Source organism: Martes martes (genome assembly GCF_963455335.1).
Source record: "Martes martes genome assembly, chromosome: 11".
NCBI classification, from domain to species: Eukaryota; Metazoa; Chordata; class Mammalia; order Carnivora; family Mustelidae; genus Martes; species Martes martes.
Window position 1 is genome coordinate 104913749 of NC_137899.1, and position 25584 is coordinate 104939332.

A 25584-nucleotide genomic window follows, 5' to 3' on the forward strand; every position below is an offset into this window, starting at 1 on the left:
TGCTTGCATCGGAGGGAGCTGGTCCAGCTCAGGGGCGGTTTAGTCAAAGCACGGGGTCCTCGGACGGATGCTGTCTGAGCGGGAATCTGCTCAGGACCAGCCCTCCCTTCCTCTCCGGGGAAAGCAGTATGAGGCGTCACTTCCCACGCAGCTGAGCTGGGTTTGTGTCCCCCTTCTCGGAGGGCGAGGGCAGGGCCAGAAGTTCTCCATCATTCCGTTGCTTCCTGCTATTTACTCATAAGGAAAGCAGTATTTGGGCAAGTTTCCCCATCAGATGCCCTCCCCCCTCCCCCCTCCCTCCACCCCAGGCCCCGTATTTCTGGTGCAGGAGTCTCGGGATGTCTGGATTCTCTTTCTCCGGTAACTGTGATGCATCTGATCGTCTCTAAGTTAATCTGGGACCCCAAGGAGGCAGGGAGTCCGAGAGCTTAGCAGGGCCCTGCCTGTTCTCGTGCTCACGTTCACTCCATCCTCCATGCGCCTGTGCACGCCTCTGTCCCCATCCTTCACACTGGACCTCTCTCCCTTGGCCTCACCCATTACCTTTAGGAAGGTGGTTTTAAATGCTGGTCACTGTAATGTGCCCAGATAGGGTGTGGACTCTCAGAAGTCACACGGGTGGGAGAAAGAGAGTGTGGTACGTTCTTGCTTCAACCTGCAGACAACCCCTCACGTTTCCAGCCCCGGGGAGGGTCTCTATCCAGAAAGCCGGAGGTAAAGGATGCCAAGATTTCTTGAACTGCGTGTTTCCCCATTTCTGGTCATGGGTTAGGGAACTCTGTCCTGGCTCAAGAGTTGAAGAGAGGCTCCAGGTTGCGGGCTATAGGCGTTTGGAAACACTGTTTTGTTACCTTTGTTTGAAAAGCCATGCCCCTCTTGCGGTGAGCTCTTGGTTTACTGACCGCTCTCCAAAGCTGAAAGACTCATGCTGCGTTGAGCAGAAGGACGAGCGCTCGCCCAGGGAAGCCTATCTTGCTTTCTATATTCACTGAGGATGTACAATGGAATTGGCTGTGATTTACAGGGACGCCCACAGTACGTGGGTCTTACGGTCCTGCTGGGTCTAGCTGGCTGTCCAACAGCCTCTGGTGACCTCCTCATTGGTCCTGGGCGACATGTCACTGAGCTGGAAATCTGTCCCCTGATTTAATCACAAACCAGCCAGCTACGGAGTCCATATCAAGCCTCTGACTGCAGGTAAACAATGTGCAAATGAAGAAAGTAAAACAGACAGGATATGCAAATTAACTTTCTAAGTAAATTAGACTTTGCCTCCAGGTCTCCCGATTAACTACTTTTCCTCCACTGATGTTTTTTTAGGATGCACAGTGATTTAAAAATATCATGGTCACAGCCTTTGTCTCAATGCTTGCTTTTTTTTCTTTTCTTTTCTTTTTTTTTTTTTTTTTTTGTCTTGTCTGTTTCAGATATACCAACACTCCTACACTGGATATTATGTCCTGAGCAAAATTCCTCATGGGTAAGATGATTCTTTCATTTTCTTTGAATGAGAAGTATTCAAAACAAAGAAATGGTAGAACCCTGTGTAGTTGCTTAATTCCTAGAATCGAGGGCAGGAGACGGGGCAGCTTGATTTTGACAGTGAAGGGCCCGGATGTCATGGGGCCTCCCTGGCTAACTGTATCCAGCATCTAGGGGTCCCGCGAGTTTGGGTACTTGCCCATTTGTGACGCCCCCGTCCTCGGACCACGCCACCTCTCTCCTGTTCTGGTGGCTGAGGTTTCCCCTAGAGGTCCTGCAGGGCGGGACTGTCTCCCCGGTCCCCCACCCCGTAATCTGCTGTGGCCCTCCCAGGCGTGGGGAGTCCCACAGGGTTCTGGTTATGTACACAATAGAGTGACACCCCTAAGCGCGTCGCGTCTCTCAAAAACGTGTGATTTGAGACTCAAATGTGTGTGGAAAGGACAGACATGAGACCATGCATGATTTTATGAGGTTTTCGGTGCTGGGTAACTAGACCCACACACGGCACAGGGAGGCATTTTCAGGAGCTCAGCTCCGAGGCCAGAGGCAAAAAGAGACACTGGTTAAAGTTCGCTGAAGCAGTTTGTGGTGTTAGATGTCGAGAAACTGCAGCAGAATTAAGAGAGGCGGGGGTGGCTTCCGGTTCCCCTCCCGTCACCTCCCCCCTTCTCCGTCCTCCTCTCCCTCCTGCACCTGTAGGCTTCTTGTTCTGTGTCTCCTCCTCTCCTCCACCCCTCCGGGGGTTCTTTCAGAAACCTTTGGAAAGGTGAGGGGTTCGGGAAACGGTCAGAGAAATTGAACGTTGCTACCGCCGGTGCTGTAAGTGTTGCCTGTGAACACGTGAGGGAGGCTTCCTCGATTTCCGGGATGTAAACAAGCAGCAGGGATTGCTAAGAGTATTGTTTCATGGGAGAGCATGAACCGGCAACACCGATGTTGCCATCTGTGGTCGTCTGCTTTCTGCTAAGTTTAAGTAGAACATGGGCACCTCTTTGGAAAGCAGACGTGGAGGAAACAAGTTCGTCTGGCCTTCAGACAAAGGAGGGATGTGTGGATAGGCGGCAGCATGAGATCAACAGCTTCTGTGAGACGAGTAGATAAACCAAGTTCAAAGACCCTGAAGGTGAATCACTGGTAAAAATTAAGCATCCATAGGAATTTTTCATTTAAGTCCTATTTTAAATAGAAACTCAGGGGTTCTCCACTAAGGAGGAATTATTCCATTATTTTCTGAAACAGACCTGTATCTTTAGAGCTCACGGCAGGCAGGAGTATGATTATACCTTGAGATTTATGTACCCAGTATAAGGAAGATTGAATGTATTATAGATGATGGATGGTTCGTTCCATCTTCTATCAATTTGTAAAACTCAAAACTGTAGAAGCACTTTATGCTCAACACATTGTGTTAACACACCGCATCAGTCAGAGTTTAGAAGAAGTAGATTTGGACAACCTGACCCAAACCAGCGGCGAAGCAGAGGACGAGACTTGGTTTCCGTGTTGATGGTGATGAGCTCCCCACAGAGAATGTCAACATATAACAGGCTGCCTTCAGTATTTTTAAAATCATCACAGTAATAGTAATCGCCATCATTCATAGGTTGACTTTTGAGTGCCTTCACCCCAGCACAGCAGCCCCCAGGAAAAGCGCTCCCACCCCCATTTCCAGCGGGAGCTGCCAGGCGAGCCGCCCCACATCTCCCAGCTCGTGCACAGCCTGGCTGACCCCGAGCCCCATGCTTTCCAGGCATCCCCTTGAGCTACATTAGAGCTGTAAAGATCAGAGTTTTAGTGGTGCGAATTTATTTCTTTTCTGAGGACTCTTACACGATCGAAAGACGAAGCAGATGACTTGTGTCCTTCACTGGGAAAAAACCCCGGTGGGTGAGAAGGTCCGTGGCCCTCCCCTCACCCTGTGAGCTGACACAGGATCTCCAAAGCTGGCATCGCTCGACCGCCCCGACCTCTCCCTCTTTGTCATGATCGTTTATGGAAAATGAGTCCCTTTATTTCATTTGTTGTCAACATCCAATTTATATTAATGAGCCTTCAGGCCTCATGGTTCTGCAGCTTCTGCGACTTCTCTGGGGTCACCGGAATGGGTGCTCCTCCTCCACGGAGAGCGGGAGAAGGACGGGGCCCACCATCCGAGGCTCGTGCTCCACGTAGATCCGGGGTGGAGAGGAAGGCACAACTGTGTTTTTAAAACAAAAATTAATCTGGTTAATTTATCAGGATGTGCATTATTTATCATACCAGAAACAAAGAGCTCCCCTTGGTGCTTCTGAAGACACAGATCGGCACCTTTCTCCCAAGTTCTCACTTCTCTGTCCTCACTTCTCCCCCAAAGACTCCACCGTGAGCCCGAGGCCATGCAGTCTGCAGGGCGGGATTAGCCCTCCTTTATAACTAGAGTTCTGTCTTGGCTTCAGGCTTTCCAGCCAGTCATGGAGAAAGCTCGAATTAATTTTTCAGTGCCCTCTAAATCTGGTTCCCTGCGTTTTTGCCGGTGGCGGAAGAACTCGAGGAAGGGTATGCCTTTTTCCCTGTGTGGTTCACAAGCCAGGAGAGGACCCCCCGCCCCCCGTCCTGGGAGCTCACGTCCTCCTTCAGCGTTTGGCCCTCGGTCTGCAGCGGGAACTGAACCCTGTCCTTTTGTGCGCGCCGGCCCGGCTTGTAATGAGAATCCCAAGGCAGCAGGGTTGTCATGTATGCGAAGATCTAAAACTGAAGGGAGAATCTGTTTGATTTCCACACACTAAATGTTCAGGAAGCATATTCTTAAAAGACACGTACCTTTTACACAAAATCTGTTTGCTAAGCCAGATTTAAAGCTAGTCATTCTTACCATAAAATATTTCACTAAGTTTTTATATCAGAAATTCAGCAACATAAAACCATCTTCTGTGATAGAGATTACAGCCAGCTAAACATTTTCTATTAAGAACCCATCATGTGTTTTCATAGAACTATTTTCGTATGCTCGGCTGCTCCTGGAGGTTTTCCTGACCTGACATTTTTCTGGAATTAATTTTTTTCCTTGGCTTGAGGGCTTTTTAAAAATATATATATATTTCTGTATGATTACAATTTCTCATCAGGATCATCCTGAAAAGCATATGGACTGGTGAAAATTACTCTTTTTATAACATAAATCAATTTTAAGGAAAACCTGGCATATCTCTTAATCAGGTGGCTTTGGCAATAAGGGGTTTAGCAAACAAAGTAATACTAAAACAGACACAAAGAAACATTGGAAGGTGTTTTTCTTACATGCCAGGGCAACTTTGATAGATACCGTTGCCCTAAATTAGCTAGCTTATTTACTGGTATTTTTCAGGCACCATCCATATTTATACAGAAATTGCACTCCTTTGGGATTCTAATCGACTTATGAAGTTGCGTTCTGTATCTGTGAAAACTGTAAACTGTGACATAGGTCCTTCGCAGAATGATGCTCTAACGTCAAGGCTGGGGTACAGAGGAACGTTCCATTGATTCAGAAGCTAGACATCTGGGCTGATAACATATGCTTAGCACCCAGCATCTTGCCAACAGCATGAGGCAGGAGGTAAGGACGTCAGCTCTGTGGCCACATAGACCCGAATCTGAACTCTCCGTCTGCTAATGACCTTGACCATTGTGGTACTTCTGCAGACCTCAGTTTCCATATTTTTAAAGAAATGACAATGCTGGCACTCCCCTCAGGGGCATGTTATAAGAATGAAGTAGAGTGATATATGCAAAATGCATGGCAGAGAACTTTGCTTCTAGTGAACATTTGGGGATGTTATTTCTTAATATTGTAGGATGTACCCGTATATATTTGTAGTCTCATGATTAAATATTATTTGACTTTCTACCCAGATGAAATCCTTTCTGTTATAGGAAAGGCATGAATTTTATTCTTATAGAATAAAATATAGATATAATAGATATAGAATAAGAATAATATAAAATAAAATTTTATTCTCAAAGCTAAGGCTTGTTCTATGACACTTGGGTAATTGTAATGCCCATGTGATGTTTTAATGTCTCTCTTAAAAGAAATGTCTGTAGCCTCAAATGTCTATAATTCCCAATGCTCAGTGCCTTCTTTTTTATATCATTTAAATCGGACCTATCACAATTAATGTTTAAGGTATTCTTGTTTTGACTCCAATAGAAGCAAACAAGACGGTATAAGTCAAGGAGTTTTTATTGAAATGCTCCATGGGTAACAAAAGCATGGTTGCCATCCTTAAGAAGTTCAAAATTCTGTGGAAAAGAAAGGACAGAGACTCTGTCATAATACACAGTCAAGTGGTCCAAGTGAGTAACTTAAACACTGAATACAGAAGAGAAGGTTGTGGGCATCGGGTCTCATAAAGGAAGTCTGGCTGCAGCCGATTCTGGAGAGTTGAACACTTTATTTTTAATAGATGGAGACAGTAAGCAGATATCCCAGGTCGAGAGGATCATTAAACAGATTTGACCTTTGCGATGAGCCAGCATCTTCCGGAATCAGTAGGGTTCTCCACCAGGCAGCAGCACAGGTGTTCACATGGGGTCTGCATGGGTAGAGATGAGGTTGGGTGGGGATTAGGACAGGCCTGCAGTGGGGGGGACCCTAAACCCCGCCTCGTGTGGTGAGTCTTTACAGCAAGAACATGGGGATCATTTAGTGCAGTTGTGTTGAAAACGGCAGGCCTTGGGGCGCCTGGGTGGCTCAGTGATTTAAAGCCTCTGCCTTCGGCTCAGGTCATGATCCCAGGGTCCTGGGATTGAGTCCCGCATCAGGCTCTCTGCTCATCGGGGAGCCTGCTTCTTCCTCTCTCTCTGCCTGCCTCTCTGCCTACTTGTGATCTCTGTCTGTCAAATAAATAATAAAATCTTTAAAAAAGAAAGAAAGAAAGAGAGAGAGAGAGAGAGAAAGAAAGAAAGAAAGAAAGAAAGAAAGAAAGAAAGAAAGAAAGAAAACGGCAGGCCTGAGTGAGTTTCACGTGTATGTACAGAAGGGAAGGGAGGTTTGAAGCATGGATTCAATTAGGAAGCCTGTTGGGGAGTCACGAAGGCTTGTAATGGGCAGAGCCCACTGCATAGAAACCATACTCAGACTGATTACGGGTAGTTGGCGTTCTCCTGGAAAATGAAGACAGATTTCCCATATTTATTCCATGTCCCTCTAATTAAATCTGGGAGGCAGCCTGTGTCCTCTTGTGAGCTGAGCCTGGTGCATGAGAAGATTCAAAGCAGTGAGTTCACGAGGGCATTGATGAAAAGTCTCAGCTTACTGCATTTCCTCCCTGGCCTTTTTTCTCATGGATCCCAGGGGCCCTGCTGCTGGCCCCTCCCGGGTAGACACACGCTGGCTCTGTCCAGCCAGCTACCTTCATAGCTGCCAGAATTTGCATAAATAGGATTGTTAGTTTAATGTTCTAATGTGAAGCCAAAATGTAGAACAAAGTGATGTCCTTAAAATATCACTTTGGTATTTGGCATTGAGGGGAGAGAATCCCAGTGTTACTGACAGGCACACGGTGTCAGAACCACGGACAGCTCCACGCTCTCCGCCCGCCGGGGCTCCCTCTAGCTTCATCTCCCATCCTTCTTCCTCCCTTACCCTCCTGTCCTCTTTCCCTTCTTCCTTCCTCTCCAGAATACAAACCTTAGCAAGCATCTTCAAGAGAACATGACTTTAGAGTCAAGTAGATCTGGGAATAAATTCCCAGGCAGCCCCTTGACGTGTGTAATCATGGAAGAGTTACTTTGCTTCTCCAGGCACAATTGCTCCATATATATAATGGAAATAAAATGCCTGACTCATAGGGTTCATGAAGAGGTTATAGGAAATCCTGTAGAATAATGAGGTGGTACATTTAAGTGCCTGCTTCCGTGTATGGAAAGCGCTCCAGGCCCTATTTGTGGAGGAACCTAGATCTTCCATAATATGGCCGAGTCTCATTAACCGCCCTTCCCTGCTTTGGACACACAATAAATTTCATCATCAGTGTCAACTCTGATCAAGCATAAGGGCTTCCTGGAGCTGTGTGTACGCGTAGTCTACATCTGGGCCCCGTGGGATAGAATGTGGAGGTCCGTGCAGCAGCAGGGGGAGGGCGGGGAGAGGTGTGTGATGCCTCGTACATGCCAGCCCCGCCCCTGTGAATGATCGCATCAACAGCGCGTGCGATGGCGCTGCCCCCGGACAGGGTGTGCTCCTGGGCGTCCCCACCCTGCGTGTGTGCCGGAGCCTTCCTGCTCCCTGTGTGGCTGGCGTCCACATCATCTGATCCTTCACGGCCGGCGTCCACACCCCTCCTCAAAGTCCTTCTGCAATGACCCTACCTCCTGCGCGGGCGTCTTCCCGTTTCTCACGGCAAATGGCTAGTCCCCGGTTGAAGTGATGTATTCTTTCCTGAATGGAATGTTTGCAAATGTTTTCAATATGCACCTGTTGCCTGACCCGTTCCTCTCCCTTATCCTGAGGCCTCAGAGAGAAGGGCGTCTCTGGCAGGGGCTTGACCGTGTCTGCACGCAGCGGGGACCGGTGCCCAGGGACAGCATGACCTTGCAGAAGGGGAGCCCGCAGAGCTCGCTCTCTCCCCTGGGGGGAAGGTCTCAAATGCCAGCGCAGGGTCAGCTGGCAGAAAAGCCATCAGCCACAGGCAAAAGGAGCCGGTTTCCACCGTGCTTTCCCCCGAATCATTTGCTGCCCACAAGCCCGTCTGAAGAACAGGTGACAATGCGCACGTGCTCCTTGCTCGTCCCGAACTTCACGTGCCTGGCCCTCCAGTCGGGCCCATCCTAGGAGGCATTCCTCGGGTGTCGGCTGACGGCTGGAGGAAACTCGTTATGCAGCGCTGACTGGGGAGAAGGTGCAGGCCAGGCCCGCACCCCAAATCAAGGAAATGAGAGCCTCTGAAGCTGTGATCTCAGTTTGGGTCTGGGGTCTCCTGGGCCCGCCCCTCCTTCCCCTGCTGTCATCACTAAGTGTCGTGGGAACTGACAAAAACCCGTCTCTCCCGGCAAACAAGTGACTCAAGCTTCCCCAGACTTGGAGAGGGAGCGGTTGGTCTCAGATGAAGGGGGGCAGACATTCAGCTGAGGTTCTGCCATATGGAAACAGACAGAACCTGCTGTTTGATGTCTGGCTCCTCCCTCAGTCTGGGGGCCCGGGATGGTGGTCCCGCCAGAGTCCAGGCCTGCCCGCGCAGGAGCTGGCTGTGGGCTCCACCTAGTGGGGTCAGCGGGGAAGCCGCGGGTTTGGATCCTTGCATTTTGTCAGGTCAGAGTCATGAAGTCAGAGGCGTGTCTGTGGCCCCCTTTCCCTGGGGCATGAGAGGCCGTCCCCCAAGGAGCAGGCCACAGCCCTGAGGTCCCCCTCCCGCTCACAGAGTCCCCGAGGAGAAGCGCCCCGGTGCACAGCGCAGGTGGCCCTGCAGGGCTGGGTCTGTGGGATGTTGGCAGTGTGTCCTGGGCACCCTCTCCTGCTGCAGAAGAGCTGCCCACGCTGCGCCACAGGCTGAGTGGTGGAAAGGCCACGTGGATCCCGTGCTGTCTCCTTTACTTGGTATAGTTCCTTTGTCCCCTCTCTCTTGTCTGTGCTCCATTAGTCCCTACAGGGCGTGGACACGGGGCCCCCACCTGTGTACACTGGTGACACTGGCTTCTGTGGAGCTTGATGGTGTCCTCGAGCAGGAAGGGGGCCCTGGAGGGCAGCAGGAGGGGCGCGGGCTGGACAGCAGGTGGACCGGCTCCTGGAGGGACAGTCGTATGGCAGTCACGTGTGTGTCATCCCTGGCTTGCTGCTGCCTAACTTGCCTAGAATAACTCACGGTTTACAGTCTCAGCTTCCAGGAAGTTCTGACTAACAGTGTCATCACGGGAGCACGTCCACCCTGAGACAGAAAACCTTCTGTCGTGCCCCTCCTCCACTCCCCAGCGTTGTCCCTGGCAACCAGCGACGGGTCGCCATCCCTCTTGTCTCGCCTTTCCTGGACTGTCTTCTCAATGGTGCCATACTCACGGCATCCGTGTGAGCGTGGTCGCTTTCCACGGTCCCCACATTGTCCCCCATGCTGTGCCCCATACTTCCTGTCCCCGAGAACCGGTCTGCAGCGTGGGTACACAGTGATTTGTTTACGCATTCACCGTTTGACATTTGAGTTGTTTTCAGCTCGGGGCTTTTTTGGATAAAACGGCTGAATGTTTGCATACAGAATAACATACGGAGATAATGTTTTCATTTCTCATGAGTAAATACGTACAAGTAGAATTGCTGGTTCGCACAGGAAATGAATGTTTAACTCGAGGAAAAGATTGCTGAATTGTTGTGTCAAGTGGCTGTACAGTTTAGCCCCCTCCCCCTTGTTAAATTCGCTGCCTGTCCTCACCCTGCCCCTGCACGTGACTCGTCAGATTTGCCTGCCTGGGTTCCTGTCCCCGAGCTCTCTGTGCCTGGTTACAGGCACCCGAGGGCTAACCGTCCAGCCTGACTGGTGTTTCTGCTCCCCACCGTGCTGTCCTCGGAGCATCCTCCAAATGACAGGTCCATTGGGAAGGACATGGTGGGTGCGGTAGGGAATCAGGGGGGCGGCAGAGCACAACCCCTGAAGAGGCTACTCATATAACCTTCTGGGCATAAACCTCACGTCACGAGCCATTAGGACAGCTTCAGCCCCTTGAGATCCCTCCCCTCCTGGGCAGATTTCTGGGAAGGCATTTCTTTTCGAGGCCTGTCTCTCCTACAGGACGGCCCATGGAAGGCTGAGATCCAAAATAGTCCAGGTGACTTGGTCCCGTGCTGGGTGTACCTGTCACCTCCCAGCTTAAAGGCAGGGTCTAGGCCCCTCCACACCTGGAGAGCCTGGTGTCTGGGCTGCGGACCGGGCCTCCCACCCCGGGATAGCGAAGGCCATAAGGTAGCGTCTGTGGGCTTCCTCGGACTCTCCTATCCATTCTGTGGTTACATCTTGACTGCGACACCGTGACAAAGCCAGGCAGGCAGCACCGGCCCTCCCCGGAGTGACTGGTGATCAGCACCACCAGGGGGGTGGGGAGGTGGGAGCACCAAAAGCCTTTAGGGCACTCACCTTTCTCATAAACGCAAGTTTGCACACCCCGTCCCAGTTACTTACCACACCTCGGAGCCTCCTGACTCGGGGCCATCGCGTCATGGCCCTATGACGTCTCTGCCGACACTGTGAGGTCTCGGAATGGCTTCCGGGTCACAGCTCACAGATGCTCCCCCAGGCCCCCGACATAAACAGCCCACGCGGACTGTAAGGGAGCCTTTCCTAAAGGAAAAAAAAATCCAAATCCCGAGCCCAGCGTTAGCAGTCGGTGATATGAGAACTAGAGTTTCTCAGCCCAGACTGGAGCTCCCTGCGAGCGTCTCGCCGGAGGCCCATGGGCTCGCCCCCCCCAGCCCCCGCACCGGGCACCTGTGACGTCGCCCCCAGCCCCTGCCCGCGAGGGCAGCCCTCCGTGCTCATTCTCCATCCCTCTCCCTGTCCCAGAACCACGGTAAGTCCCCTCTGCCGACCACAGAACGTCCAAACGCCAGCGGCTTCCTGGGCTCCCTCCCCACGGCCCCTGGCCCGTTGCTTCTAGACGGTTCCTCTCAGGACACGCCCTTGGCTCCAGGGAGAAGCCGTGCCCTTCACCACACTTCCTGTGTTCTTGTCGTCTGCCTGCTGCTTGCTTTATTCCTCTACATGGGTCACTACAAAGCCCGTCCCTTGCAGTCCAGCACGGGCCCGAATCGCCCTCCGCTCCCTTGTCCTGTCTCCTGCACGTGAATGAGGAAGCAAAGGAACGATGCGCATACGAGTGCGTAGACACGCGTCAGGGAGCCCTTATCACACGTGTGATACTGGGACCCGCAGTGTCCTCACGTATCTTGTGCTCACAGTGACCGCGGGGTGTAGGTCACGTCCCCACTCTAGAGATGGGAAGACTGAGACCCACAGTTGAAGCAACATGCTCAAGGGCTCGCCACCAGTGGTCGGCCGTGGTCGGCCGTGGCTGCAGCTCGGGTCTCCTGCTCCCGGCGTAGGGCTGTCATTGTGGCCTTGGGTTCCACTGCATTTCAGCCTGAGGGGATTCCAGCCAAACTGTGGACTGAGGGTCTCATCACTGGTTTTATGTGGGCTCTTTCTTCCTCCCGCCGGTGAGGGTGACGGAAGGCTCGTAGCGAGGACGGCGTGAGGAGCTGTGAGGCCGGGGTGACCCAGTGACCGGCGTTGTTTGATAAGCCCAAGGGTGACTGCCCAGGGCCACTGCCCAGCGGGTGTGTCCGCGCGTCCTGTGCGTGAACAGCGACATGGTGAAACTCTGCCACAGTGTATATTCTGTTTGACGTCAGTCGCACAGTCATAGTTAACACTGGTGGTGTTTTCCTGCTTGGAGGACAAATGAAAGACATCTGAGGCAAACAGTTGACCCTTATCAAACTAAAATTAGGCATCACTACATATTCCGTATGAGCATTCTGAGAGGCCGGACGGGAAAATACCTAAGGGACCCTGGTGTCACTGTGGTCTCAGGCGAGCCCTGCTCCAGTCCTCGCGCGCGGTCCCGCTTTCAGACCCCACGGCCTGTCGGCTGTAAGACAGCTGTGAGCAGCCTGGAGGAGGGGCTCTCAGTGGTTTGGAGGAAGTGAAGTGCTTGGTAGAAAGTCGACCCTGAGGGTCTCTGTCCCGTGAGGGAGTAAGGAGCTGTTCACCTTGGTGAAGGTGAACTTGCGGAACCTTGGCAGAAGGTCGTGGAGCTGGGTTCCCCCGCCGACCTGTCCCCGCGTAACTGACCTCCTCCTCCCTGCTCCTAAGACGCGGCTCAGAGCAACTGCTGAAGAGGCTTGTCAGAGTCACCGCGGGGCCGCGGAAAGACGGAGGTCACACAGACACGTTCGCACTTAAATTCATATCTACATGTGCTGGACACACATAAGGTTAAAAGTAACCATCGTCCATTGCCCCCCAAGAACCCCAAGGGAAAGGGAGAAAGGCTGTCCTTTAAGAGTTCGGAAACGCCGCGGCTCTGACTGCCGTTGTCTCCACGGGTGCCTGCCAGGTGCTCATCGGCCGTCGCGGGGCCGCAGACCCTAATGGTGCCGACCGCTCCGTCCTGATGATTTCGTAGGAAACGGGAATCCGGCCAGTTGTACCGAGACCTTCTGAAGACAGTCTGGTGAGCAGAAAGGCCCGTGCGCAGACAGAGAATCCCAGAGAGGCAGAAGGACGGACAACGTCCACCCACACCGGCCAGAGGAAACGCTGTCCTCACCATATGGGGCCACTTCCCGCTGTCCGCCCACTCTGTCCGGCTCCCCAGTTACCTTCTGATGACAGCCTCACCCAGCCGACTCGTTACTGTGAGCGCTCAGGCCAACTGGCCCATTCCATTTCTCATCAAACATTAACAAATTAGGGGCCCTGGGTGGTGCCGTCGGTTGAGCGTCTGACTCTTGATTTCAGCTCAGGTCAGGATCTCAGGGACGTGGGATCGAGTCCCGTGTTGGGCTCTGTGCTCAGCGTGGAGTCTGCTTGAGTCTCTCTCTCCCTCTCACTCTGCCCTCCCCCCCCCCCACCGTGTGCTCTCTTGCGCTCTCTCTCTCTGAAGGAGATAAATCTTTTTAAAAAATTAACAAATTACTTTTCTTGGTTGCATCGATAGTTATGAATTTGGTGAAGTTGCAGCTAGTTTTAAGAGATCAATAAGAATCCACACACCGAACACATCTGGGATCTAAGGCCAGAGCTGGCGGCTGGGCCTCCCCATAGCAGCTTCTCCAAGAAGGGTGCCCCGGGCGCGCAGCCTTCCTGGAGGGCATTGCAGCAGCACCTGTGCCCGGTCTGATTCCCTTCACCGGTTGGCTTAGCTCGGTTTATCTCGGCTGTCTTCGCAAGACACGCGGACCGGTTTCGGTGTAGACGTGGGAAAGGGTGCTCCAGCCTATGATGTCCTTATTAACCAGCCATATGTGTGCATTAGAGAAAAAATGCATGTGACCGAAGTCAACTAGAAAATATAAAAGTAACATGTCCTTAAAGGGGAACCCACCGTTGGTCCTCCCCGCCCCCACCCCCCGGCAATGAGCAGCACGTGTAGCTCTTGCTGATGACGCTGACGCGGGTGCTGTGGGTAGTATGATACCTGGTTTCCACCTCTGCATCCCCGCGCTTCACCGATGCCAGAAAACGTGGCTTTCGGTCGCAGGAAATGTTTGTTTCCAGAGTCAGGTGCCCTTTGCCATCGCCGGCCGCTTGTCGACGGCAAGATGCCCATTTCATCAACAACGGGGCGCTCACCCAGGTCACCCGGCTCTCGGGCACCCCTGCTATCTTTGGCTTGGTTTCGGACCCCGGGAGAGAAAGGTCTTCTGTGAAAGCGATCTCATTATTATTTCGAGTTCCCAGATGCACTTACCATCTTCAAGTCGACAAATCAATAATGGGCTCTAGTTCCATCAAATTGTCTCCTACTGATTTGTTAGCAGCGTGATCCCGACCGCTAAACAGCATGAGACCGGAAGAGATCGTGTTTGCCGTGAAGCAGAGCACGGGCTCTTGGGTAAAAATGTTTTTGACGAGTGTGTGTCTGTGTGCACATGTGGGTGCCTGCGTGTGTGTTTATTTGGGGGGAGGAGGAGAATCTTTCTAAAAAGAAAAATTCCTAATTTAAATCTAGTGCTTTCAACCACCGCCCCCCCCCCACCACAGTTAAAGTCAGTAGCAACTGATTTCAAATCATACATTTGTCATGAGAAGCGAGAGCTTCTGATACGGTAGTCTCTAAGAGTGAAATGATACGTGAAATATTTTCATAAAGAAAAAAAGTGGCAAAAACGTTTTTTCTGGGGTGCCTGGACGGCTCAGTCAAGCATCCGACTCATGGTTTCAGCTCAGGTCCTGCTCTCCTGTGTTAGGGGACGGAGGCCCAAGCTGGGCTCCACAGAGTCTCCTTGGGGTTCTCCCTCTCCTGCTACCCCCCCACCACCGCAAGCACCCTCTCCCTCTCAAATAAAAAGAGCTTTTTAAAAAATTCTTCGTTTCCATCGAGCGTAAGGGATGCCCCATTAAATGGAATCAGCTAGAGATGCTGGGACAGATGCTCCAGGGACCTTGTCCACACGACCTTCCCAGGACTTTCTCGGCTCTAACTGATCTCAGCAGGTCTAGGACAGTGACCTGAGCCTAAAGACGGGCTCTTAGATGAGGGAAAGCCTGAGGATTCTTGATGTGAAGATTTGTCCAGATTTTCAGGGTGTTTTTCTGTTTGTCTACCAACAGGCTGAACTATTTAAGGAGCCGTGTTTTAGAAAAGTTATTTTTTGACCCCAGAAATTTTATTCAGTCCCAACCCAAAAATGGCTGTTCTTTATGTAGAGGTTTCTAGGACAGACACTGTTGTGAGCACTTTGCCTATATCCCCCCTGGGCAGCTGACCGTATGCCTGTGATGTGAAAACTGTCCTAGCCCCCTTTATTGTGAAAAAGCCAGGTGTGGGGAAGGAAGGGTGTCCCCTGGTCATCACCGCCCGGCCGTGGGGTCCTGGGGTTGACACGCTGCTGCCCTCTGCAGGTCAGTGGCCGCCATCGCCAGCCCTCCCGTGTGCACGTGGCCCCCGAGACCACCAAGGGAGACCGTCCTCTGCTAAAGACGGAGGCTCCGTGTTAAAGTTCTGAGAAGAGAGCAAGATCTGGGGTAGTGAGACGAAAGTCTAGAGGAGTGAAACCAGCGTTCCGGGACCGGGCTGACGGGAGTCAGGAGGTCGGCCGTGTTGGTAGACTCGGGGGCGCGCTCATGAGCAGACGCCGGTGTCCGTTACAGGAAGCGATCGGCAGCTGAGGACGGCTGAGCCGTGCGCCTCTCTGCCCCGGTGAGGCCGCGTGTGCTCTGTTCCCCTGTGGTCTCTGTGGAAGTGGAAGACGTACTTCCCGTCCGAGGCCCCCAGATAAGTGATAAACAGTGCTGAGGGCAGAGATGTTGTTGCCATTTTCAACTCCTGCCGGTGTCCAGCATCACTGGGCAAGCACTGGTCAGGACTTTTTTGTGAATTCAAAGGAGGTTTTGCATGATGTAGCAAAGGAAGCAGCAAATCACTTAGTCTCCAGAAGTATAATGATCTTGTGGGCACATGCAAAAATCCTGCTTCCCACTTCCCAAGGGAGGGGGTCGGGAGAGGAGCAGTGATTAGTCCGTGATCTGTCCTTAATCAGCCAGTGCACGTGTACTCACGGAGTCCCTGGTACTGTGCATGGACTGCAGGAAGAAGGGCGGTCTGGCCACTTCTCACGTTGCCCGTGTGGTTGGAGAGACCACACCCGTGGGCAGACCAATGATCATAGGACAAGCTTTATGAATTCTGTGAACAGATGAGTGTTCTGTTTAAAGTAAGAGAAATGGCGAAGAGCCCCATCGACACAGGCACAGCCCCCGTCGTCTGGGACCATTGGGACTTTAAGAAGCAGTGCTTTCGGCCACCCGGGGCCGAAGATGCATTAACATTTAGCATCACCTGTCCTTAGCACCGCGGAGCACAGAGCAAATAAGCCTTTGCCTGCAAAAAGCTGCTGCTTTTCTTTTGACCACAGACAAATGCAAACAAAACAGGAACACGAGGCCGCAGGTTATAAAATGCCAATGGGGAGGCAGATGCAAATATAAACACAGAAGGTCTCTGAGGCAGAGGTTTCCGCCACCTGCGGGTACAGGGCATGAGGCTAGGAGGCTCCCGGGCACCCTGGGGGGCAGCATGGAAGACAGAAAGGACAGGAGGGCACCGCATGCACTCTGCACACCGTGGTTCCGAACCACATGCACTCTGCACACTGTGGTTTGAATCCCAGCTGGCTGAGGGGGCGACCATCAGTCCCCTCTGGCCCCCTCCTTCTCTATTGGGATAGAGGACTGTCCTCCCAGCCCTGCCCCTCCACCCACACTCCCCTCCAGGAATCTCTGCTTTGACCGTGATTACGTAGCATTCATATCTCCCCTAGATCGGTGCTTCCCCCAGGAAACCTTCCCTGACCTTCTCAGATGGGTCAGCTCCCCCCACTGCAGCCCCCCTGAGGCCGACAGAATGCACAGGGCTGCACCTGTACACCTCTGGTGATTTCCTGGGGTCACTGCTCACCTTCGAGCCTGTCACAGGCTTGACACTTATTAAGACTCCACAAGGGATTTTTGGAAGAACAGGCGAGGTCTCCCGACAAACACGAGAGAACTAGTTCACTGCCTCCCGGCGCCCCTGGATGCCCGCGATACGACAAGAAGTGAAAAAGGTTACGGTGTAAACCCCCGGGAGCAGAGGAGAGGAGGAGGCAACCCAGTTTGCAGTTGCAACACAGGAAGGGGGGGACCATGCTGCCCCAACGTCAGGCGGCCAGTTCCCAGGCCACGCCCACCCTGGCTTCTAAGGATCCCAAGCAGCCCTCGGCTCCCACAGCAGCGCTCCGCTCGGACCGCTGCCCTGTGCTGTTTGCCCTGGTTGGCTGTGGTTTCCATTCTGATGCATCACATCTTTCGAATGTCACCTCTGACGAGAGGCGGCCCCTCTGGGTGCTTCTGGGAGGGTGCGCAAGAGAAGCAAGAAGGAGTGTTTGAAACTTACGAAGCCACCAGAACCCCAAGTACTCTTTGATGAGTTCTCGGGGGATGGGAGGTTTATTTCCTGGGGAGAGTAGAACAGAGGCCTCAGAGAGGGGGACACAGGGGCAGTGTAAGGTCCAAGTCAGGGATGGGGGTGGTGAGCCGCAGGCAGCGAGACCCCGCTGCCCCTTTCCTCCTTGCAGACGTGTGGCAGCCACGCCTTGCCCACCAGGGTCCCCACCCTAGGGATTGTCTCCAGAAGATCCCAATGTCAGGGACGGAATGGGCCAGGAAATGCATCGCACGCTCTTCAGAACGGCCGATCCGCTTCTCAGCCCCAAATCCCTAACTACAGATGCCAGTGAGGAATCCCCATTTGTCCGAAAGTCTCCGTGCAAGGAGAAGAAAACACGGGGACACAGCCTCCTGCCAGCATCCTCACGGAGACGATCTGTTACTCTCACGAGACGACCCAGAAGAGTATTGTTTACGTTTTAGAACAAAAACTTCTAGAGATTAAAAAATATGACAGAAATGAAAACTCAACAGGAGGGCTTAAAAACAAAGGTGAGGCCACTTTCCAGAAACTGCAACAGAAAGGAGAGAGAGGCCAAGAGAGGGACAAGAGAGGGTTCAGAGGAGCAGCCCAGACACGTGGACACGCAGGAGGGGTGTGTCCGCTGCGTTACGGATGGGGCTCGCCCCGCACACGACCCGCCGGTCGGGGCCGGACACATCAGCGTCCCGGCAGCAGGGTCCTGATGGGGCAGGGTGAGCCCCAGGCTGGACACATGCGTGTCCCCGCAGCAGGGTCCTGATGGGGCGGGCTGCCCCCCACAGGGGAGGCTGCGGACAGGCTGCTGAGCTCCTCTCAGGGAGCACCGAGTCTTCCCTCCAAACTGCGGCCACAGGACTCGGGCTCAGCGTTCGCAAGTCGCAGATGGGCGGCCCCGGGGAGAAGGCTGGAAGGGGCCAGCGGGAGGGGGCGGAGGGCCTCCCCGACGAGGACGAGCCCAGCAGGCTTCCTCCTGCTTCGTTCAGCGCCCGCCCGCGCGGCCCCGGCCGGCCTGACGGAACCCTCGGAAACACGACTTCGAGTAACAAGACTGTTCCAGGCCTGATTCTGAAAACAAGCTTCTGGATTGGATAAAATCAGTCCGGACGTTCCGAGGGGCGCCTTCCAGGGAAAGGGACGACGGAGTGAGTGGCGGGGCAGAGCAGCAGAAGGGGAGACAGGACGACGGGGGGGCAACCCCAGGATCGGGAATGGGGTCCTACGGGCTTGGAGCACGCGGGCTGGGACCGCGATGCTGGGGGGGGGGGGGCGAGGAGGGGTGGAGCTCGGCGCCTCTGCCCACGCCCTTCTTTGCTCCTTGGCTGTAGAACCTAAACCGGTTTTGCCCCAGGACACTTCTCCCTCCCGCCGTTAGGTCCCCCGCCTGCTCCTGCACCGCTTCCCGCTCCCGCTCCGGAGCTGTCGGAGACTTGGTGCTGTCCGGCTTCTCCAGGTTGTCCTGGGTCCGACTTATCCTCGGGAGGTTTGTGCTCCTTTCCGTTTGGCTCTTCGCTTTTTATGATCAACATATACAGTTAAACCAGTCTGAAAGAATTCCTCAAAGGCCTCGTTAGTGTCTGCAGATCGCAAGCCCAGCTGCTGGTCACAGCCTGAGGGCCCCACCCCTACCTGCGCCGGCAGCGTCGGCGGGGCCGGGCCCTCGGGGCTGCACGGCAGGGCCCCGGCTGCCCGGCGTTCGCAGGGCTCGTCCGGAGGGGGCACTGGCCGACATGCGGATGCCGGGCAGTCTCCTGGGCCAATTCTCAATCTTTGGTTTATTTTTAAAACATCTGGAGAGCTTCTAAAGATGTGTATTTCTAGGATCCATCCACAACTGGGTATATTAAGAATGACTTGGTCAGAGTTGGGGCGAGGGGGCAGAAAACCCAAAATCGCAAGGGCTTTTGTAAGTAGAGCTTGCTCCCTGGCTCACGTCCAGGGGACCCAGGCTGGACCCCGGAGAGTCAGGGACCCGGGCCGGCCACCCTGCCTTCCAGCCCAGTGGCTTCCGCCTCGTGCTCCCTGCGAGTGCTCCGGGTCTGGACAGCACACCGGATGTTCAGCAAGCAGGAAAGAACAAAGGGGAGAAGAGCATGGCCCCTTTCTCTCTAGGATGCTTCCTAGAAGCTGCAAACACCACGCACATGTGACCAGATTTAGCGCGAGGCCTCCCCGGGTGGCGGGGAGGCTGTGACGCGCTGGCCAGCGGGGACCAGCTCCGGGTGTGCAGGAGAGATGTTGTTGGGGACAAAAGAGAGGATAGGGCAGCAAGAAGTCCCTCTCCAGGGACAGCACGCCAGGGGCCGAGACCAGGAGTCTGCCCTCTTATGCGACTCCCTGAGCGGTCCGTGGACTGGCCAAGGAGACGCTGACGGGGTCCCCGGGCGCACGCGTGACACATTCCCGCACGCCAGTCTTGGACCCTGCCGAGCAAAGCGCTGCTGGCACCTTCCAAGAATCATCTCCTCTATCCTTGGGACCACCCAAGAGGTAGGGCTTACTGTCCCCACTACAAATGAACCCAGGGACTTCTCCCGAATCCTGGACCACTCAGATAGCAATGACTTATGTGCGAATAGAAAAGGTAAGAACCGGTAACAGGAAGTGTTGAGGGAGAGTGGGATGGAGATAATACAGGGGAGGAAGGAAGGACAGCAGGTGGTGTCTGTTAAGAGGGGTTGACCGGGGGCGCCTGGGTGGCTCAGTGGGTTAAAGCCTCTGCCTTCGGCTCAGGTCATGATCTTGGGATCCTGGGATCGAGCCCCGCATCGGGCTCTCTGCTCAGCGGGGAGCCTGCTTTCTCCTCTCTCTCTGCCTGCCTCTCTGCCTACTTGTGATCTCTGTCTGTCAAATAAGTAAATAAAATCTAAAAAAAAAAAAAAAAAGAGAGGTTGACCGGCTTGTGGGGACTTGCTGGGGACCACAGGGACGGTGGCTTTGCTCTTTCGATAAAGCACAGTGTCTGCACCTTTCTGATGACTCCGTGAAGACCCCTTTGTCCCCACCGTCTCAAACCACACTTCATGCAACACTTGCCTCTCATTTTCTGCGCACAGGACTCAGGCTGCATGTTCCAGATACCACCAAATTACCCCCAGACTGAACGGTTTGCCACTGACAATATTTACTTTGCTCCTAAATCAGCCATTTGCTCAGGGCTCAACAGGGACAGCCCATCCCGGCTTCCCTGGGTGTCTGCCAAGGCCGTGCGGAGGGAGGCTCAGGGCCAGACTCATCAGGAGGCCGGCAGGTGATGGTGGCCAGCAGCCGAGCCCCCAGCTGGGGCTGCTGGCGGAAACCCCTCCGTGCGGTCCCTCCATTGGCTTGGGCGGCCTCACAGCGTGGCTGAGCGAGTGCATTTCCCAAAGAAGGGAAACGGGGAACAAGCATTATTGCCTTTGTCACTCGTCCCCGGGACTCCCATGGAGGAATGGGGCTGCCTTCTGCTCACTGATGCCGTCAGATGGCCTCAGTCAATGAGAGAAAATGAACTCCCTCTTCAGATGGGGGCACCAAGGTTCTGAAAAGGCATTTGGGACCAGGAGTATCGCTATGGCTGTGTTTGGAAAACCCCATTTGCACCGCAGGCCAGACGGTTTCACTGAGTTTTCTCTCTGCAGTGTATACTTTGAATGTAATAGGTCTATTAAATATGCATTTTTAATTACACCATCACACTTGGTCTTGAAATTCAGACGTGGACTTTCTAGAAGATTGTATTTGCAGAGGATTGTCTAAGTTCTCACTGTGCAAAAGGCAATCTTCCTCATCTCAGCTCTCTGCCAGCATTAAGTGTAAGGCATGTTCCGAGTGCCTCCTTAATGCACGAGACACAGATTTCCGTCCTGTACGTCCTCCGTGTAAGGGGTACAGCTTTTTACTGCCTGGAGCTTTAACAGCAAACCTCCAAACTGTCCACCGATCCTAGTAAATATCCCAGCTGGGCTCTTCCCAGCTCCTCTAGGGAGAGATGATTGAATAGAAAAATATATATTGTCTGTGAATACCTTCAAGACGCAGTGGAAACGAATGTTTTAAGTATAGAAAGAGGAAACCAAATATGTGGCTTTCTCCCATATCCTGTGGTTTGTTCTTTTTAATGCTGTCAAAATTTGGCAGTCTGTCCGTCTCCCCGTTGCTTGATTAATTGCTCAATGTCAGAAACTTGAAGAAATACTGTTCATGTGTTTATGAATGCCGTCTTATTCCAAACTTCATAATCCAGCAGACTTCTCGGCAGATCTGACAGTCGGGGGGCATGGGGACCCCTCCCCAGCCCTGCTCAGGCTTGCCCCCTGCTACTGTCTCCTGTGGGATCGTTCGCCCCATGCGGGAGGCGTGAAGTCTTGGCACCAGATCACTAGGAGCTGACGTAGCAGAACAGAAATAACCTTGAACCTGGAGCCGACAGATGAGGCTTTGACGCCTGGAGGCGGCCTGCAGCCGCGGCCAGCGCTCCCCTCCCTCACCTCCTCCTTCCGTTTTCCCCCTTTCTTCCTCCTCTTCCTCTCCTCCTCTCCCCTTCGCTGGCTTTTTGGAGACATGACTCACATACCGTGCAGTTCATCCATTTAAACTGCACAGGCCAGTGGTTCTCCGTGTACTCCCAGAATCGTGTACCCGTCCCCTCGTTCAATTTTCCAACAGTCCATCACCCCCCAAATCCACTCTGTCATTCATTTAACACCCCAGACCCTGCCCACGCCTCTCTTTTCCTTCGTCATCAGAGGTCGCTGAGCACCTGTCTAGACACTGAGGACACAGTAACAAATAAGGCACAAGCCCCCCTTCTCCTTACAAACACTTTCCACGCGATTTTGTTTAGTACTTGTACTTGTGATCATAGGAACTAAAGTGTCCCCAGGGAACTGGATGGGGAGACGTCACAGACATTTTGGACTGAGCAGCCCATCATCCGCCAGCGACTAGAGTGGCTCTGTAGCAGAACTTCTGTATCAGATCTCTCCTGTGGCAGGAGCTTCTGATACACCACAGACACAGTGACACTTAAATTAATGGTAGCATGTGTCCTCGAATGTTGGCCACTCCAGAAGGATCGATGCCTGTGACAATCCCTGCCCTCAAGAATTTTACCGTGTCATTTAAGATGAATGTAAAAATTGATACCACGAATCTTTAAATTCTGCCTGAGTCTCGCTGTATCGCTGACCCTAAGCGGTCATCAGCAGGTGATTAATTGAGGTCCCTTTTATGTATCCATTTCTCCGTCCATTTACTCATTATTCCATAATATCTCAGAGCATCTGATATTAAGATACTGGGAGTGCGTCTTACGTGTTTACATCACTCACCATGCCAAGCACATAGGAATGCTCAGAAAACACATATTATTTAATGTTGAAATGCTAGTTTGGGCTGCCTTTAGCCACAAAAGGTTAGGATCTAGAAAAGCAATTTTGGGCTTTACTATTCCAAGTGCTATTTTTGTTGGGAAGTGTTTTGGTCCCTGTAACTAGGTTAGAAAGATCAATGACTATACGTTGCCGTGCTAATTTACGCTTCAGAATCCAACATGATCGATGTCCTATTTTGTTTATTGCTCAAATAAGCAAAGTCAGGATGGATTGCGTGATTATTTTGAGATATGGTACGTCCAGATGATTTCATTCTTCCTTAATCATTTTTTCTACCAGTCCGTCTCCTGGGGGTGATTTATCGCAGAGCCTGCCTTGGGCTCTTTAAAATAAATGAATGAAGTTTTAAAAAGACAGAAAAGTTGGGGGGAGGGCACTAACCCACCACAAAATAGATGGAAACATACCTTTATGGACCCCCCCCCCCACACACACACCCCTAAGAATGGCAGAATAGTCTAGTCCATGAGAGGAAATCATGTGATGGAAGTGACCTTCCTGAGAGCGCACGGCTGGTGGTCCTCGGTGTGGGAAGGAGGAATCCGGGACTCCTTTGATGGGGGCGTGGCCTCCGCAAGGAAGCGCCATCGGGGGCCGGGCGAGCGTTTCACAGATAAAACCTCCCTGGGGCTGCTTTTGCTTTGGTCTTGGAAGCTCTTTCTACTTTGTTCCTTAAGTCAGTTGGAGATTGTCTTTCTCCTCCGACCAAAGAAGGAGATTCATCTTCAGACAAGAGCTGATCAACTCTGTGTCCTTGAACCAATCGCTTACCCACTCAGGGCCTCAGTTTACCTAAGAAATGCAGGGTGTATTGATTTCCTGGGGCTGCAGTAACCAATTCCCACAAACCAAGTGACTTAGCACAAGAGAAGTTCACTCCCTCAGGGTTCCGGAGGCCAGAAATCCAAATTAACGCGTCAACAGGGCCACGCTCCCTTGAAACCTGTAGGGGAGGGTCCTTCCTCTCTTCCTCTGGCTTCTAGGGGATGTTGCGACCTTGGCTTCTCCCAGTTTGTCTGTTCTGTGTTTTCTCCTCTTCTTATAATAGATTAGGACTGGTTTGGGGCCCACCTGAATTGAGAATGGCCTTATTTTAACTCGGTTACGTCTGCAAAGAGCCTATTGGCAAATAAAGTTCTATTTCCAGGTCCTGGCGTTAGGAAAGCAGGGCAGATCGGAATCACGGGTGAGAAGAGGGTGACTAACCAAGACTGTGTGGTAGTGGAGGGAAGGGTTAGTACCTAGCCGACGTCCACTACACCTGGCCCCGAGCTTTCTCTGCTAGTTCCCAGGGGCCTAAGTGTTTATATGAGGGGGCAGGTTGAGTGTAAACCCAAGCTGGGCATTTGCTAGGCTGGGCGGAGAAAGGATTGTGCAAGGCAAGCCATTCAGTGGTAGGTTTGAGGAGAGGCTGGGTGACCATCAAATGAGTCATTGAAGAAGGGATCCCCGTATGGGAGGGGAAGTGGGAGAGACCACCCTGAAATCCACTGTAACTTGAAAGCAGATGAATCTCACACCATCATATTCCAACGCAAAATATAGGTTTATTTCATAGAAATGAGTGAGAACTGGGCTGAGGGTTGAGGTCACTAAACCCACCCCCATATAATACAGGAATCAAGGTATTTCTTTTATCGCTGAGTCCGTAGCAAATTTGTCCTCCTATCTAACACTTCATTGACCTTTTGTTAAAGTTACACGTCCCTGTGGTCTCACAAGGAGCTGGATTATTTACCAGTTTAACCAGGAATACACTGGCGTTTGTTGAGTACTTACTCGGTAAACTCTGTATTTCCTGTCTCGTATACTGTAGATCTTGGAGCCTAACCCTGGAAAACAGGCATCTTTATTCTCATTTTATACATGAGAAAACCAGCTTAGATTAAGTTTCTCTACTACCCCATGCCCTCCTGCTAGTTAGTGGCAGAATTCAGAATTACCTTTAGAGCCTCGTAGAGGCGTTGAACTTCCAGAGATTAGAGATCTGGAAAAACAAGAAACAGTTCCTTCTTTAGAGTGCATTGGAGTTTATAAAGTGACATTCCTTGTTTCTCTTGAGTTTCATGACCACTCTGTGGGGGGAAGAGTAACGCTTATCCCCCTTCCCAGGGAAGGCTAGTCTGGGATTGCACCCAGCTTCTGATCCGTGTGGCGTGGGGCTGGTGCTCCGGCTTTCCTGTTAGCATTTGCTGTCTTGTTGCTGTAGAATGTGTCTCCTGTGCCGGCAATGAGGGGAAGGCAGCGCATGTGGGTCCTCCGGAAGGAGTGCAGGTGACAAAGGCGGGATGCATGGGTGGTCGTGGTACTCTTGGCGGGTGCTCGTGAAATCTTCTGGGGCACTTTGTCCCTGTGGAGAGACCATCTCCAGTTAGCATGTGTGGGATTTACAGTTGTTAGATTAGAGAGAGGCTTGTCTCCTGCTGTTCCCCATTATCCCGGACACCTTCTGGAAATCATTACCTAATCAAGTAAATGTCCATATTCAGTAAGACCATGGAATTTGAACATTTCTTACTCTGTGGCTCCGTGCTTGGAAAATTCTAGATAAACCCAGACCAAATGAATGTATTTGATTTGTCTTTAAACGTGCAAAAAGTCCTTTACTTAGAGCCACCCCCGTAACCCACCTGCCCTCACTCATCTGTTTGTCCAGATGCGTGTACTGTCTATGCCACGCTAAACAGCGAAGACGTTTCCAATTCAATGTCAAGATTACAGTATGTTGGGAGGGAAATTCTCTAACTTTCATTTCTTTCTATAATATTTTTTATAACTAATGAGATATAAGCTATTCAAATTTTTTGGAGAATTTTCTTTAGCTTTTTATTTTAAAGTAATTTTAGACAAAGAAAGGTGGCAAAAACAGTACAGAGGATTCTCTTCTATCCCTATCCCTACTTCTCCTCTACTCCTGAAATAATGGTATTATTTTGCAGGAGCAGGAAATTAACATCGGCACCATGCTATTGATTCCACTTATTTGAATTTTGCCTATTTTTCTACCAGTGTCTCCTCCCTGTCTTGGGATCCCACGTTCCTTTAGACATTAGTGCTCTTTAATCCCCTCCAGTCTGTTACATTTCCTCCA

At 52.1% G+C, this 25584-nt stretch overlaps 1 protein-coding gene across 5 annotated transcripts in view; it reads left to right on the forward strand.

The window, feature by feature from the left end:
* DPP6 (dipeptidyl peptidase like 6) overlaps nucleotides 1-25584 on the forward strand; it is a gene marked incomplete at its 5' end in the record, with an annotated part of 869135 nt that overhangs the window by 688133 nt on the left and 155418 nt on the right. For 4 of the 5 annotated variants that reach the window (XM_080819089.1, XM_080819091.1, XM_080819088.1 and 1 more), the window contains one exon: nucleotides 1428-1480. The exons of the other annotated variant lie outside the window; for it this stretch is intronic. In XM_080819089.1, the coding sequence (XP_080675215.1) occupies nucleotides 1428-1480 (53 nt within the window). The remainder of the gene's footprint in view (nucleotides 1-1427; nucleotides 1481-25584) is intronic. 5 annotated transcript variants of the gene reach the window in all.